The 13,273-nt window shown below is 40.7% G+C and overlaps 1 protein-coding gene across 6 annotated transcripts in view; it reads left to right on the forward strand.

The window, feature by feature from the left end:
- PIKFYVE (phosphoinositide kinase, FYVE-type zinc finger containing) overlaps nt 1-13,273 on the forward strand; it is a 63,737-nt gene that overhangs the window by 41,956 nt on the left and 8,508 nt on the right. For 5 of the 6 annotated variants that reach the window (XM_030488042.1, XM_030488041.1, XM_030488044.1 and 2 more), the window contains 15 exons: nt 417-488; nt 2,114-2,285; nt 3,684-3,862; nt 4,311-4,424; nt 5,767-5,875; nt 5,968-6,122; nt 6,793-6,883; nt 7,860-7,920; nt 8,503-8,646; nt 8,817-8,937; nt 10,068-10,163; nt 10,938-11,021; nt 11,503-11,594; nt 12,246-12,410; nt 12,988-13,047. In XM_030488042.1, coding sequence (XP_030343902.1) covers nt 417-488; nt 2,114-2,285; nt 3,684-3,862; nt 4,311-4,424; nt 5,767-5,875; nt 5,968-6,122; nt 6,793-6,883; nt 7,860-7,920; nt 8,503-8,646; nt 8,817-8,937; nt 10,068-10,163; nt 10,938-11,021; nt 11,503-11,594; nt 12,246-12,410; nt 12,988-13,047 — 1,715 coding nt within the window. Of the gene's footprint in view, nt 1-416; nt 489-2,113; nt 2,286-3,683; nt 3,863-4,310; nt 4,425-5,766; nt 5,876-5,967; nt 6,123-6,792; nt 6,884-7,859; nt 7,921-8,502; nt 8,647-8,816; nt 8,938-10,067; nt 10,164-10,937; nt 11,481-11,502; nt 11,595-12,245; nt 12,411-12,987; nt 13,048-13,273 lie in introns of those variants that run through there. The other variant, XM_030488046.1, reaches the window with a different exon arrangement.

Below are 13,273 nucleotides of genomic sequence, written 5' to 3' on the forward strand. Positions count from 1 at the left end.
TAGAAGTTGCTATTACATCTTGTAGAAAAATAAGGCTTTCTTAAGGCTGGTTTTTATCTTCTGGATGTACCCTTTTTGTAACTGTTTAAATGTTAGTGTTCGAGGCTTCAAGCTGTCTAGGTTTCTGTGCCTAGATATTCTTGAGCATGATCTTAAAAAGCGCAGTTGAATTCTATTTGACTTTTAAATGTCAAGTTTAAGAAGTTGTTCTAGTAGGACTCCAATTTCACTATTGGCAAACCTGACAGCAGGGATCTAGGAAGGGTAGTCGGGGGGCGGGGGAAGAAAAAAAGTCTCTGAATGTATGCAGGGCTGAAAACGAACCAGCAGTGGGTATTGATCTGTGCACCTAATGGCTGTTGCACAGCTAACAGTGACAGCATCTGTCCTCTAAAGTGTTCTGTTCTCTGCTTTAGGATTGTGACCATGGAGTTCTATGGGAAAAATGACCTGACTCTAGGGATTTTTCTGGAGCGCTACTGTTTCAGGTGAGGAAGAATGTACTCTAAATCTCATTCTAAACAAAAAAAAAGCTTCTGGCAGCTTTGTGTGGCTGACCTGCCACCCTCTTCATAGACTGTACTTGCTGTGCACTTAGGATAATAGCAGAGATGGTTATGTCCTAGTAAAGCTTACTACTTAAATCTGTTTTTTCCCTTTGCTTTATTATCGTGCTGTAGTGAAATAGGAACTGTATTTAAGAATTCACTTACTCGTGCTCACTACTTAGAAGCAATTACATCTACTGCTTTCCCACTTGGGCTCTGTCCCTCTTATTTACTCTAATGAGAAGTGGAACAGATTGTGAAACAAGACTTAAAAGTTATAAAGACAGATCTGTTCATTTAGCACATTCTTGTAGTGATCAGGACTCTTAAGGGCCTAGTTAAGAGTCTGAGCATGTATTCCAAACAGCTGTTTTTCAGGACAAGCAACTGTACTGATGACTGTTTTGTGAGGTTCCTATTTGAGCTTTCATATGAGTTCTGCAAACAACCCTGCTCCTTTAGAGTTATCTGAACATCTCAGAGTAAGGCTTTGTCATACCTGTAAGGTGGCTAATGTAAATGGTGCAGAACTCTTTTAGCCCTAGCAAAGTACTGTGCAACTTATTTCATCTGGCAGAGGTGCAAGTTGTTATGTTTCGATAATAATCAGTACTGCCAGAACCCTATACAGAGTCTCAGCAGCCTGTGAAGCTGGATAGGCAGCCTATGGCTTCTCAGAAGACAAGGTTACTCTGTTCTCTTCGTTTGCCACTTGCAATAGAAATACACTCTTAATGTTCAGCCTTCTCTGGAGGAACAAGTATTTCTCCTTGTGCTGATCAGTGAGGAGGAGGAGCTCAGCTGCCACTTTTAAATTCTTATTTCCCTCTGGTGACTAACTATGGTGTGCTAACGTGAAAGCTTCAATGCTTCTCAATGAAATCTCAATGCTTCTCCATAGTTTCAGTAATTAAATTTATTTATTTACTTATTTTCCTATGAGCAAGGAGGATCTGGGCTTTTTTCAGGCTTTTTCTGTTTTTGAAGAATTCACTATTATACCTTGGTATCTAAACAATTAAGCTTTTATTTTTCTGATGTCACACTCTGTTTCCTGACTTAAAAGAAACCCATCCAAAGGAAGGTCATGGGTTTTTCTGTTGAAAGAGGTTATATGGCATTATTTTGCCACCTCTTCCTTCAGGAAGCTGAAACATTACTAGTTTGAAGGCTCTTCGGCACATCTTTGACCTCAGTAGCCTTTGCTTTGGTACACTGCCAAAGTTACCTCCTAATTTGGTGCCAAGCTCTTCCAGGTTCTTGATCCATGTTTTGTGGACTATAGGAAATATGTTGGTAGAAAGTGAATCATTGTGAAAAGATAGCAAACATTATCCAGTCACTGATTTTTGGACCTATATGGCCATTGCTGGCAAGGGAATTTCCCTTCATGCTGTTTCTAAATGGATGCAATTCACTCTGTAGAAACAGCCCTCACTAAGGCTTAGGAAACTTTTATAGTAAAGGCAAACAGTGCTGTGATACTAAAAGGCATATTGGATATGTTGAATTGATTCTATAGCAGTGCCTAGCATGTGATCATTCTTTCCATTTACCTCTGTAAGGCCGTCCTACCAATGTCCCAGCATGTTCTGTGAAACACCAATGGTGCACCACATTCGTCGCTTTGTTCATGGACAGGGCTGTGTGCAAATTGTGTTAAAGGAGCTGGACTCCCCGGTCCCTGGATACCAGCACACCATTCTTACTTACTCCTGGTGTAGATTGTGTAAACAGGTAAGGATGTGGATTTAAGAATCATTGCTATTCCAGTTTAGTATCTTGGTGTGTCTGGCTTTGTATGTAAAGGCAGTGTTTTTGAGAAAGTGCTCATCCCTAGAGCTATGGCTAAACTAGCACAAAACCTGTTGCTGATACAGATGTTCTTGTGTATCTGAAAATTCCTCTTGTAGATAGAACTGGGGCTGTTGAGGGTGAAACATCTTGTGTGAGGTAGTCATGTAGGAAAGTGTCAAACCTGGCTCTAAGAGGATAGGCTTAAATGGAGTTGATGTATTTCTAGAAACCAATTTCTGACATGTGGGGAAAAATGGAGTTGTTCTCTTAGAGGTGAAGAGCATGGTCCCTTTCCCTGCAGTGAATCAGTGTGAGCATCAAAAGAATGTATGTATGGGGAAGGGCAGACACCAAGACCTACTGGCTTATTAATTGGCTAAACCCAGTTGGTATTCTGTGATCTGGTACAGATTGGACAGTCCTGCATTGCGTCAGTGTGATGTCTAGATTTCCTTTAGTAGTCATTATAAAGTAAGTAAAATCTTCATTAGAGGAATGAGATGTTGCTTTAAAAAACCACAAGATGGTAAGGTTGTGTGTATTATCTGAAACTTGTTCTATAATTTAGCTAAGAAAACATCGCTAACTGGATACTCATCTCTGGCTAAACATTCTAAAACTTAAAAGCCTTCAAAGAGAGAAGAGTAAGACTTAATGAAAAAAGATTCATGCAGTGCTTGAAATGCAAAACATCTCAATTACCCATGTGGATGACTCAATTCACCTACTTATGCTGCCTTAAACATAGGTGTTTGATTTAAAGATACCTGGAGGAAGTTAATGTAATTACTGAAGGCAAGCCCTACGCTGCTGTGTATACACCTGTTTTATAACCTTTTATTTCTATGTGCTCATATAAACACTTATATGTTTGTGGCTATTAAGTATGTATAAAGCAGTGGCTACTCTAAGCTTGCAAGCACTGCTGAAGTTGAAATAAACTGCAGAGTAATACCACTGTGTTTGTAGCTGAAGAATCACCAGGGAAAAAGCATATGATGAAACTCCAGCTGCTGACTGGGTTGCTGGAAATTGTCTCTATGCAGAGAAATAGCATATTGGATACAAGCTGTCAAGGATATGTTTGGACTCCCCCAACTTAATACCTGTCCTCATCAACTAGCAGTCTATAAACTAGTTGTTCATCTGATTTATTTTAACTATGTATTTGCCTTAGCCTTTGCCTTAGCTTTGCATACATGCTGTCTTTTGTTGTTTAGTATGTTTCAGGGTTCTAGATGCTTCTGGTAGTAAGAATACTAGACTGCTGCCTAGGTTAGCTTGTCTTTAATCTTGGTTGAAGGAGGAAATTAAGACACTTGGCTTTCAATTTTTCAGGTGACACCAGTTGTTCCCCTTTCCAATGATTCTTGGTCTATGTCATTTGCAAAATACCTCGAGCTGAGATTCTATGGGCACCAGTACACTCGAAGGGCCAATGCAGAGCCTTGTGGTCATTCCATTCACCATGACTATCATCAGTATTTTTCCTATAATCAGATGGTGGCATCTTTCAGGTGAGGTCCACTGCTAAAAACTTCCTTCTCTCTCTCTAGCGCTATGTGAAGCATGTAGCTCTAGTCAGGATTCATTAGGTCTGTCCTTCACTTTGAGTACGGCATGGAAGAGCATAACTGCAGTATAACAACAAGTGCAGGGTTGGGTGCTAGCTTCCATAGGGCATTCTGGTTGCCATCACTGTCCGGGATGGGGTGGACAGTGTTCCTAAGTTCATGATACAGAATGGAAACACTTTTCCCTGTCTAATCTCAAACTTCTCGAATGCTGTTTTTGTGACATGGTCTGTTGTTTTTGCCTAGGAGATAAATGAACAGGATGTTACTGCTACTAAAAGTAACTAAAATCCTGGCCACTGACAGTGCCCCCCTTCATATAAGGGCCATAGTACAGAATTAGTACTACGTCAGGAGTGTCTTATTAATAGGTGTTGTATTGTCTTCTCAGCTACTCTGCAATCCGGTTGCTTGAAGTGTGTGTCCCACTCCCCAAGATCTACATCAAACGGCAGGCTCCGTTAAAGGTTACTATTTTGCAGGATCTCAAAGATTTCTCCCAAAAGTAAGCTTTGTTTTTAATGCCTTCTGCAGCTTATTTGTATTTTGGACTTTTTATTAGTCCAAAATACACAAAGGTATTTTTGCTAGTATAGATAAGACTTGCTAAATATTCATCATTTAATAGAAAAATGATGCTTTAAAACACATACGTGTTTATATCTCTAAGGGAGGCTGGTATTGGAATCTTCTTAATTACCTTAATTACCTCTCTGTATGTACTAATCTCACCTTTTCATCAGGCAGCAATTCAGCTTAAACATAGGCAGTAGAAACTCAGATTCTTCTCTTCTCCATCCCTGAATGTTGCACTTATATCTGAGTGTTACAGCATGTTTCTGAATGGTGTTGCCAAGTAGCCACTGAAAGACTGACTATCAGCTGGTGTCTGAAATGTCACCTTTTTTTTATTAAATGCCCTCTCAAGCACAGCTGAAGTATTTTTCATTTCTCCCTCTAATACTAAAAAAAGAAAACAGGAGCTGGTCCTAGAGTGCTTAATCTGAAAACTGCAGGTAACACTTTGTACCCTCACTCTAAGATTCCTTTTTTGGAAGATCTGACCAAGTTTAAGTCCTTGGGCCTTCAGCCCAGAAGAACTGCAAAGGCATTGCTCAAATCTATTGTCAAAACAAAAATGTTTCCATTATATTGTTGTTGTGGCAACTAAACTCTCTGTGTGTAGAAGGCATTGTCTTTGCTAGCTATTGAGTATGATAACAGCAGGCAGTCTGGTACCTTTTTGTAGTCTAAGGTAAACTACTGTTTAAACTACTGTCTAAGCCTAGATGCCTTTTGAATGTAGGAACAAAAAGGTGGGAGACAGGCACAGTGGAAACTGTATTAAATCCATTCTGACTGCTGTTCTGCCTGGTGGCAGAATTCATGTATGGCTCATGTCTCCGTGACTGCCTGACCTGAGAACACGTGGAGCTTTGTTGAGAGCTAAAATAGAGGTGCTCACTCTGACTGTCTCTGATCCCTGTCTCCACCCTGCTGGTGGAGGTGTAGCTTTCAGCCCCAGATTCTTCCTAGACACAGATGATGCAACAGTTCCCCTTTGCTAGTAATGTGTTTGTGACCTTTGTATTGCTCTATGACAACTTCCACTGCTAAGAATAAGTTGTGGAGAGGAATTTCAGTGTAACTTCTAGGTTTCTGCTATACTAATGGATTTTTTTCAGACTTTCTCTGTAAATTCAGGGTGACAGCCTACAGTGCAGACTGTCATATATTGTCTTTTTGTATTCTTAAACACTAACCTTAAAAATATTTGACCTTTCATTAAAGAATATTGAGGACATTCCAAGTAGTCACAGCTTAACTCTTTGCATCCCTGTTGACAGGGTGTCACAAGTGTATCTTGCTGTTGATGATCGCCTTGCTTCTCTGAAAACAGACACTTTCAGCAAAACAAGGGAAGAGAAGATGGAAGACCTCTTTGCCCAAAAGGAGGTAATAAACTGTTTCTGTATTGGCAGACCATAGGCTACAAAGACTCAGATCTGTCTCTGGCAACAGAACACTGACAGTTTTTCTTATGGTAGATGGAAGAGGGGGAGTTTCGAAACTGGACTGAGAAAATCCAAGCAAGGCTGCTTTCATCATCATTAGACACACCTCAACAGCTGCAGTCTGTTTTTGAGTCTCTGATAGCTAAAAAGCAAGGACTTTGTGAAATGCTACAAGCCTGGAATAATAGGTAAGAGGGCACACGCTGGAATCATGAGTAACGCTGATACTGTGTTGGTTATAGGAGGGAAGAGGTTCTTCTGTACTTTTTTCTTCCCTGTAGTGCTCTTGGTGTCATAACACACTCTGTATAGCTTGTGCTGAATGTCCTCTGCTGGTTAAGACCAGACAGCTGGTTGATTGCAACAGAAGATCATTTGAAGCTAGATAAAAGTATTGTGTTGTAGAGCTCCATCTGAGAGGAGAAAACGTCATTTGAATAAAGGGGGAAGAAGGGAGTGTAGGAAAGCAATTGATTGGGTGAAATTAGCTCAGAGGTGAAGAGAATATTCTGTCTTTGGCCATTTGAAACATAGCTTTGGCACATGTTAGCAACCATTTGAATTTGCACTAAAGACTTGTGAAGGTATGCTTGGCTGTATTTCTAGTATGGAGAAACTTCAGAACTTGTGCCTTTCACTGCTAATACCTGTAACCTGTCTTTGGATTATCTTTTTGGTTTGTGTTTTGTGTGGTTGGTTGTTTTTTTTGTTTTTTTGGGGGTTTTGGAGGTTTTGGGGGTTTTTTTTGGTTTTTTGGGGGGTTTTTTTGATGGTGGTTGGGTTTTTTTTGGTTATTTGGTTTTTGGGGTGTTTTGGTTTTGTGTATCTTTTTTTTTTTGTTTATGTATTTATTTTTAGATTGCAGGATCTCTTCCAACAAGAGAAAGGGAGAAAACGTCCATCAGTACCGCCCAGCCCTGGGAGACTGAGGCAAGGTGAAGAAAGCAAGGTATGAGTAGCAGACTGGAAGCTACTTAAACATTTGTTTTCTGGGGCAAGAGAATAGTCTTAAGACTGGCTTCAGTTCACTTTAATAGTTAACAAACTTGTTTTAGTGCATCATGTAGTTTTCCTGCTGTAAAAGCTTGAATTGCATGTTAATATATCTATCTTTCCCTAAGGATGTGAACCAAGAGCCATATTATACAGAGGACATCTAAGTAAGAATAGGATTTGATATATCTAGGCATATGCCTAGATGGCAATGAGGTTACCTCAAGAAACCCTAGGTAGCTGCCCATCAGGCTTATCCCTTGTAAGAAAGAAAAGGCAAAAATACCAGGCGAGGCAGAGCGAAAAACACAGGAAGGACTGATAACGAATTTGCAGGTTCATATCTGTTCTGTGATGTGTCCTGTGGGAATTGACTGTGGTGATGTATAAATTATTTTGGACTGCTGCCTCAAGAGCTTTGTCTAAGGGTACAGTTGCCAACATGCTGGATGTCCACCTTTTGAGGTGCTGCTCTTCTGAGGAAAATGTCCACAATGCAAGGCAGTAAAATATAAGCATCAGAAAGACTGAACTCCTAATAGTCCTAACCTAGTGAGGTGCACTAAGAAACCCCATGAGATCGTGGACTTGCTCTGCTGCATGCATACATGTCCTTTCCACTTAATACGTATTTGTTAGATGCTAAAGCACACTTGAACTTTGATCTAGCAGCACGTAGGTTTATGTAGAGGAAGAGTGTAGTCTTTAAAGCAGCATGCAGGGATGGTAGCAGTCATAAGCATCTTGTGAAGCCCGGTTGCTGTTGCCTTCTCATTTTGTGTGGTGACTGATACAGTGGCAGTGCAGAGGCTGAGAACAGTGGGTGGGAGTGCTCTGTTGTGGTATATCTGCTTTTGCAAGTGTTCCACAGAGGAAGGGATGCAGCTGTAAAGTGCTTGGCATCAACACTGGTATTTTGTCATTCTGCCTAGATCAGTAGCATGGATGCTTCCCCACGCAATGCTTCTCCAGCACTGCAAAATGGAGAGAAAGGTATGTTGGTTGGTTGTTTATTTAACCAAAAAAAGTTTGTTGTAACCCTTTCCCTGACATAACATGGGAGACTTCATCAAATTTGATCATTTATTGAGAAACAGTGAATCTCTGCTGTGTCAGATGGGAATAAGCCAATTTCTATCTTGTTGTTATAAACAGCGAAGTCTACTTCTAATACGAAGTTGAATGACTAATGAAACTAAACCAACCAGCAAGGGTTTTCCTTCGAGCTTGAGTTTAGTAACTTTCAGAGGCTTTCTAAATAACTCAGTATCTACACGGAATTTGGGAAATGCCTCTCGCCTCTTCTGTGAAGTGGTTATGGATGCTGAGACCTCTTACCTGTGGGGCATACTGAAAGTTTGTGGGAGCTGAAGGTGATGGGTATAAGCATATGTGTCTTCTGGAGGTTATGTGCCACATTGATCAGCTTGCCCATCCCTTTGCTCTGGGTGGCCTTACCTGATTTCTAAGTAAAAACTTGCTGAAACTAGACACTGGTGGTATCTTGGCCTAGGAGCAAGAAATACAACTTCTGACAGCCATGTAAAATGCTTTCTTCTGTCTTTATACTCTCAGAGGATCGTTTCCTGACTACTTTATCAAGTCAGAGCTCCACAGGCTCCACCCATCTTCAGCTGCCCACCTCTCCAGAGGTTGTGTCGGAGCATGTGACTGGTTCCAGCGCACTGTCTGAACAGGATACAACAAGCAGCTCAGAAGGTATAGTTCAGTTGTGGTCTTATAGTCTTTCTCTTGCTTTTCTGCCACAAGTGTATGAGATGTGTTTAGGAAATGTCAAATCTGGAAACTGTCTGGTCTGCAACCTTCCTCTCGAATTTACAGCTTGAAGTTTGATATTGTGATGCAGACTTAACTTATCTCTGTTGCAGATGTGTTTGATGGATACTCACTTGGATCTACAGACAGCCAAGTGAAGGAGAAGTCTACTATGAAAGCTATTTTGGCTAACTTTTTGCCTGGAAACAACTATAACCCCATTCCATTTCCCTTGTAAGTACTGCATAATATATAGGATGTACAAAATTAGCAGTCTGGTCAAATTGCAAACAGAGCTGTGCATGCTTCCTTTGCTCAGTATGTAGTTTAAGTCATCACTTGGGTTTGCCTCTGAAATAAGCTATAGAACTTCTTTAAAGGTAAGAGGTTTTCTGTGTCCCTTCTAGGTGTTTGTAGGTTACTTGCTCTTCTTATTAATGATCCACTCTTGTGCATATACATTATCAGTTTCTCTTCCTCCTAGTAGGCATGCCCTCTTAGAACTCTTATGGGAAGGGAAGGGGAAGAAAGGTGCCTTCTAACTTCATTGCTGCAGGGAGGGAACAAAAATGTCCTTCCTTAGCAAACACTTACTAAAGCCACGTGCCTGCCTCTTGGTTTTGCTTCCAGACTTCTTCCAAGGTGCCAGTTGGCATTTTCTGGGTGTAGGTCAGGTTCAATGGCTACTATGTTTGCCCTCAAGTCTCCCTCCCATATGAAAATGGATAGGCTGGAAAGTCTTTCAGCTGCTTGGTCTGCATGCGTTGTAGTGTTTCTTGTTTGACATGAGCTGAACATTCGGCAGCCTGAGTTTAACTTCTGAATCCCAGCCCCAGGGTAGTAGTGGAGGTCACAGCCTAATGAGTTAAAAGTTAAATGACTGGACCCTACAGATAAGTAAAAGAAAATCTAACAGAAACCCAGGTGGCTGTACGAAATTTTCTGTGCTAAACTGCTTCTTTAGCGAAGAGTCCAGGTTTGTTCCCTACCTTCAGTCTGCAGGTTATGCTGCAGGACAGCCAAAACAAACTTGGGCAGGATTTGGTGCCATTAGAAACAATGGCTGCTAAACAGAAATAGTCTCTTAATCTAACTTGGAGCTAGTCTTCTGGTATAAGCAGCTTGCTTGAAGTGCTGATTGCCCTAACACATTACCATTTAGATTTAACCACATAGCTATGAATGTGTCTGTGGAAAGCTAATCTGGGGAGAAGCTGATTTGGGGAGCCTTGGTTCTGTGCTGAGACCTGCAGCTTGGGCCTGGGAGTGCAGTGATGAGATCTGGGTTTTGACCAAAACTTAACCTTTTCTTTCCACAAACTTCTATGATATATTGACAGTATCCCTATGTCATTTTCATTTAGTGACCCAGATAAGCACTACCTAATGTATGAACATGAACGTGTACCTATTGCAGTCTGCGAGAAAGAACCAAGCTCCATCATAGCTTTTGCTCTCAGGTACTGGTGTGATTTTTCTGTTCATCTGACACATGTGGTACTTTTGCACAGAAAAGCTGCAAGGAATATTTAAATTCTAATGTTAGGAAACAGGCATGACAGAATTTCTTCACTCAGCTGTGTTGAGAGTTTTGCCCAGAGCTGAAGTTCTCTCCTTTCACTACTTAGATATGGAAAGTAGGTTTTCCAACTTGCAACTGAATTTTAGGGTTTTCTTGCTAAACTCTAGTACACAAAAATGAATTAGTTGTGTAGTGTTCCCTGTAATGTGGTACTGTTAGAGAATGAAGTGCAACTAAATTTTGCTCGTCTCTCCTGCCTGGAGTAAGTGCAATTGAGCTAGGAAACAACAGTTAGGTATTCATACTGCAGTCTGTACCTTCTTTGGTCATAGCAGCTCTTAGTACTACTCAGCTCTCCAAACCAGCTACTTCAGCAAATCTTGGGGTTTGCCTGTCACAAGGGAGCAGACCTTTAAAGAGGCGCATTTTAAATTGTGGGAGAGAGAGAAACAAGGGGAATTTTTCCTGCAGGATGATCTAAAGCAGCTTCTGTTCTAAGGGAGCAAAGTTCCAATTGTAAGAAAAAGTCGAGAGGGTTTTCTACTTTTTTTTTTTTTTTTTTGTTTGTTTCCTGTGGTTGACTCTAAACTGAATCTTTCGGTTAGTGTTAGAGTCTTCCAGAAAACAGCTGAGGAGGTGGTGGTATTAAATATTACTTTTAATTATTATTTATTGTTCTTAATATTAATTTCTATTTTCCTTTTCCCTTCAGTTGCAAGGAGTACAGAAATGCCCTGGATGAGTTGTCCAAAGCATCTCTGAAGAACAGTACTGAAGAAGGACTACAATCAAACAGGTTTCATGCAGGAATTACACTACCTAGGGAGAAGGCACAGTGATTGTAGTGAATAAGCCAAAACTGGGATGGGCAAGGGCCCTCAAAATATGCATCTATTAGGATCTCTGCTTTCTGATGGAATCTGATGCTTTCCATGTAACCAACACATACTTGCAGTCTCTGTCTGGGTTTCCATTTCATGCCAGGGACTGTGTTGGCTCCATCACCTGATCTCTTGACTGTGCGTGGTAGAGGTTACTTGACCTGCTTACCTTTCCTGTGGCAATGGATGGAACTGTTGCTACGGAGCCCTGAGAGGTTTTTCCTCAGGGAGGTGGAGGAAGACAACTTTGGAGAGTTGGAATTCCAACTTTAAATTCCTTTAGCAGTATTTAGTGTTAGGCATGGAGGAGAAATAAATGTACAGGAGTAAAGCAATAGTGTCTCAGGTGGCAGTATTTGTTGGGCTGATGACTGTTTCTTTTCTTTCTCCTTTCAGCATGTCAGACAGCAAACCAAAGAGCAGTAGCCCCGTCCGCTTGCCTGAGGCTAACATGGGTCCTTCAAACCGCAATGCAGAACCAGAACAGCGTAAGACCATTTTTCCAAAATCACATCTATGACACTAATCTTGGCTTAGACTTGAGTCTGCTTAACCTGGGTTCTAGCTCTTAGAACCCAGAAAGTTGTTAAAACAAAGAAGATGTGTTCTGAGTTGAAATTGTGACTAGCCTTAGAGTTGACTTGATGTAGAACATGGGTAGTGTGTGTGTGTGTGTGTCCTTGTTTTTTGAAGCCTGTACCCATAATGGCTTTCTCTGATTCTTATGAGATCCAACTGTCACTCCCTGATTTGATATGTTATGACCATGGTTTGTTCTTGAGTCCAGCCTGTTCAGTGGGATATGATATCCATGATATGTTCTGACCTCTTTTAGCACTGCCTTCTTTAAAAAGATGGCAGTTAAAATATTTTGAAATGGAGAAGTGAGGTTCTTACTATGTTAAAGACACTCACACTTGGCCTGTGTTTTCAAATGACTCAGCGTTCCAGAATGCTACTCAGAACACTAAATCACCTAAGCTGGTGGACCTTGGCTGCCTGAAGAATAGCAAATGAGTTACAGTTGAATGACATCATTTTTCCAGTTGGAACAATGAATGGAGAATGCTTGTATGAGTTATGCTTTATTAAACTGCCTGTGGAAATGCCAAGGTCAACTTTATTTCTTTTCACTGCAGCAAAGAAACCATCTAGTGTTTTGTCTTTCTTCCGTGGCACGGGAGGGAAGAGCCCAGACCTGTCTTCCCAGAAGAAAGAGACCTTACGTGGTGCTGACAGTGCCTACTACCAGGTTGGACAGATGGGCAAAGAGGGAGCAGAAAACCAAGGAGCAGAGCCTCAAGGTATGAGACTGTTGAGTCCATTACCTATCTTGGACTGTTACTTTTTCCAGACCTCATTCATATTTCTAAGGCCCAGTATGCACTCCTGCTCATACTTTTCAATAGTCCAAGATTACTCAACATGCATTGGAAATGAATAATTTGAGCATGAAATGTAGGTTTCTTCCAAAGACATTGCTTGGCTTTACGGGAAGGAAAATAGGGTCTCTCAAATCCCAGTAACTATAGGGATGTTGAGTAGTCTGGACTTGAATGCCTTTCGATTGAGTTGACTCTAGTTGAGTAGCTCAATCTCTCTTCCTTACTTCCTGTTTAACTTTCATTGTTTCAGCTCATGGAAAATGAATGAAGAGAAAGCTTGTACTGATGTGTCCCATGAACAGCACTGCCCTTCTAGCAAACATATTATATCATACAATTATAGCTGCATCCCTAGTTCCCTATGTATTGTTCCTTCTGTGTTCTTGAAAAAAGAAAATATTTTTGTTGTAATGCAAGTTTACGAGTAGTTTCTTACATGGCTTTCCCAGTAATACTAATGAACAACCCTGACTGAATGGTCCCTTTATGCCTTCAGATGACGTAGATGGAGGAGATGGACAGAAGAAACAGCTAGCGAATCCCCATGTGGAACTCCGTGAGTAGTTGTAAATAATAACTAGAAGTCTTAGCTGACAAACTCCTTTTTTTTTTTTTTTTTTTTTTTTTCATGCAAATGTAATGGAAATCTTGAAGTTAATAATTATTTTTTCTTTGTGTTGGGCATGAATAAAAAACAAGAGCAGAGCAATGCAGTTTTTGCTTACTGTAATCAGTCTGTTGCAAAAATACCTCATAAAACTTTATTTTTTTTTAATTGATCT

The sequence above is a fragment of the Strigops habroptila genome, chromosome 5 (assembly GCF_004027225.2).
Source record: "Strigops habroptila isolate Jane chromosome 5, bStrHab1.2.pri, whole genome shotgun sequence".
Lineage (NCBI taxonomy): Eukaryota > Metazoa > Chordata > Aves > Psittaciformes > Psittacidae > Strigops > Strigops habroptila.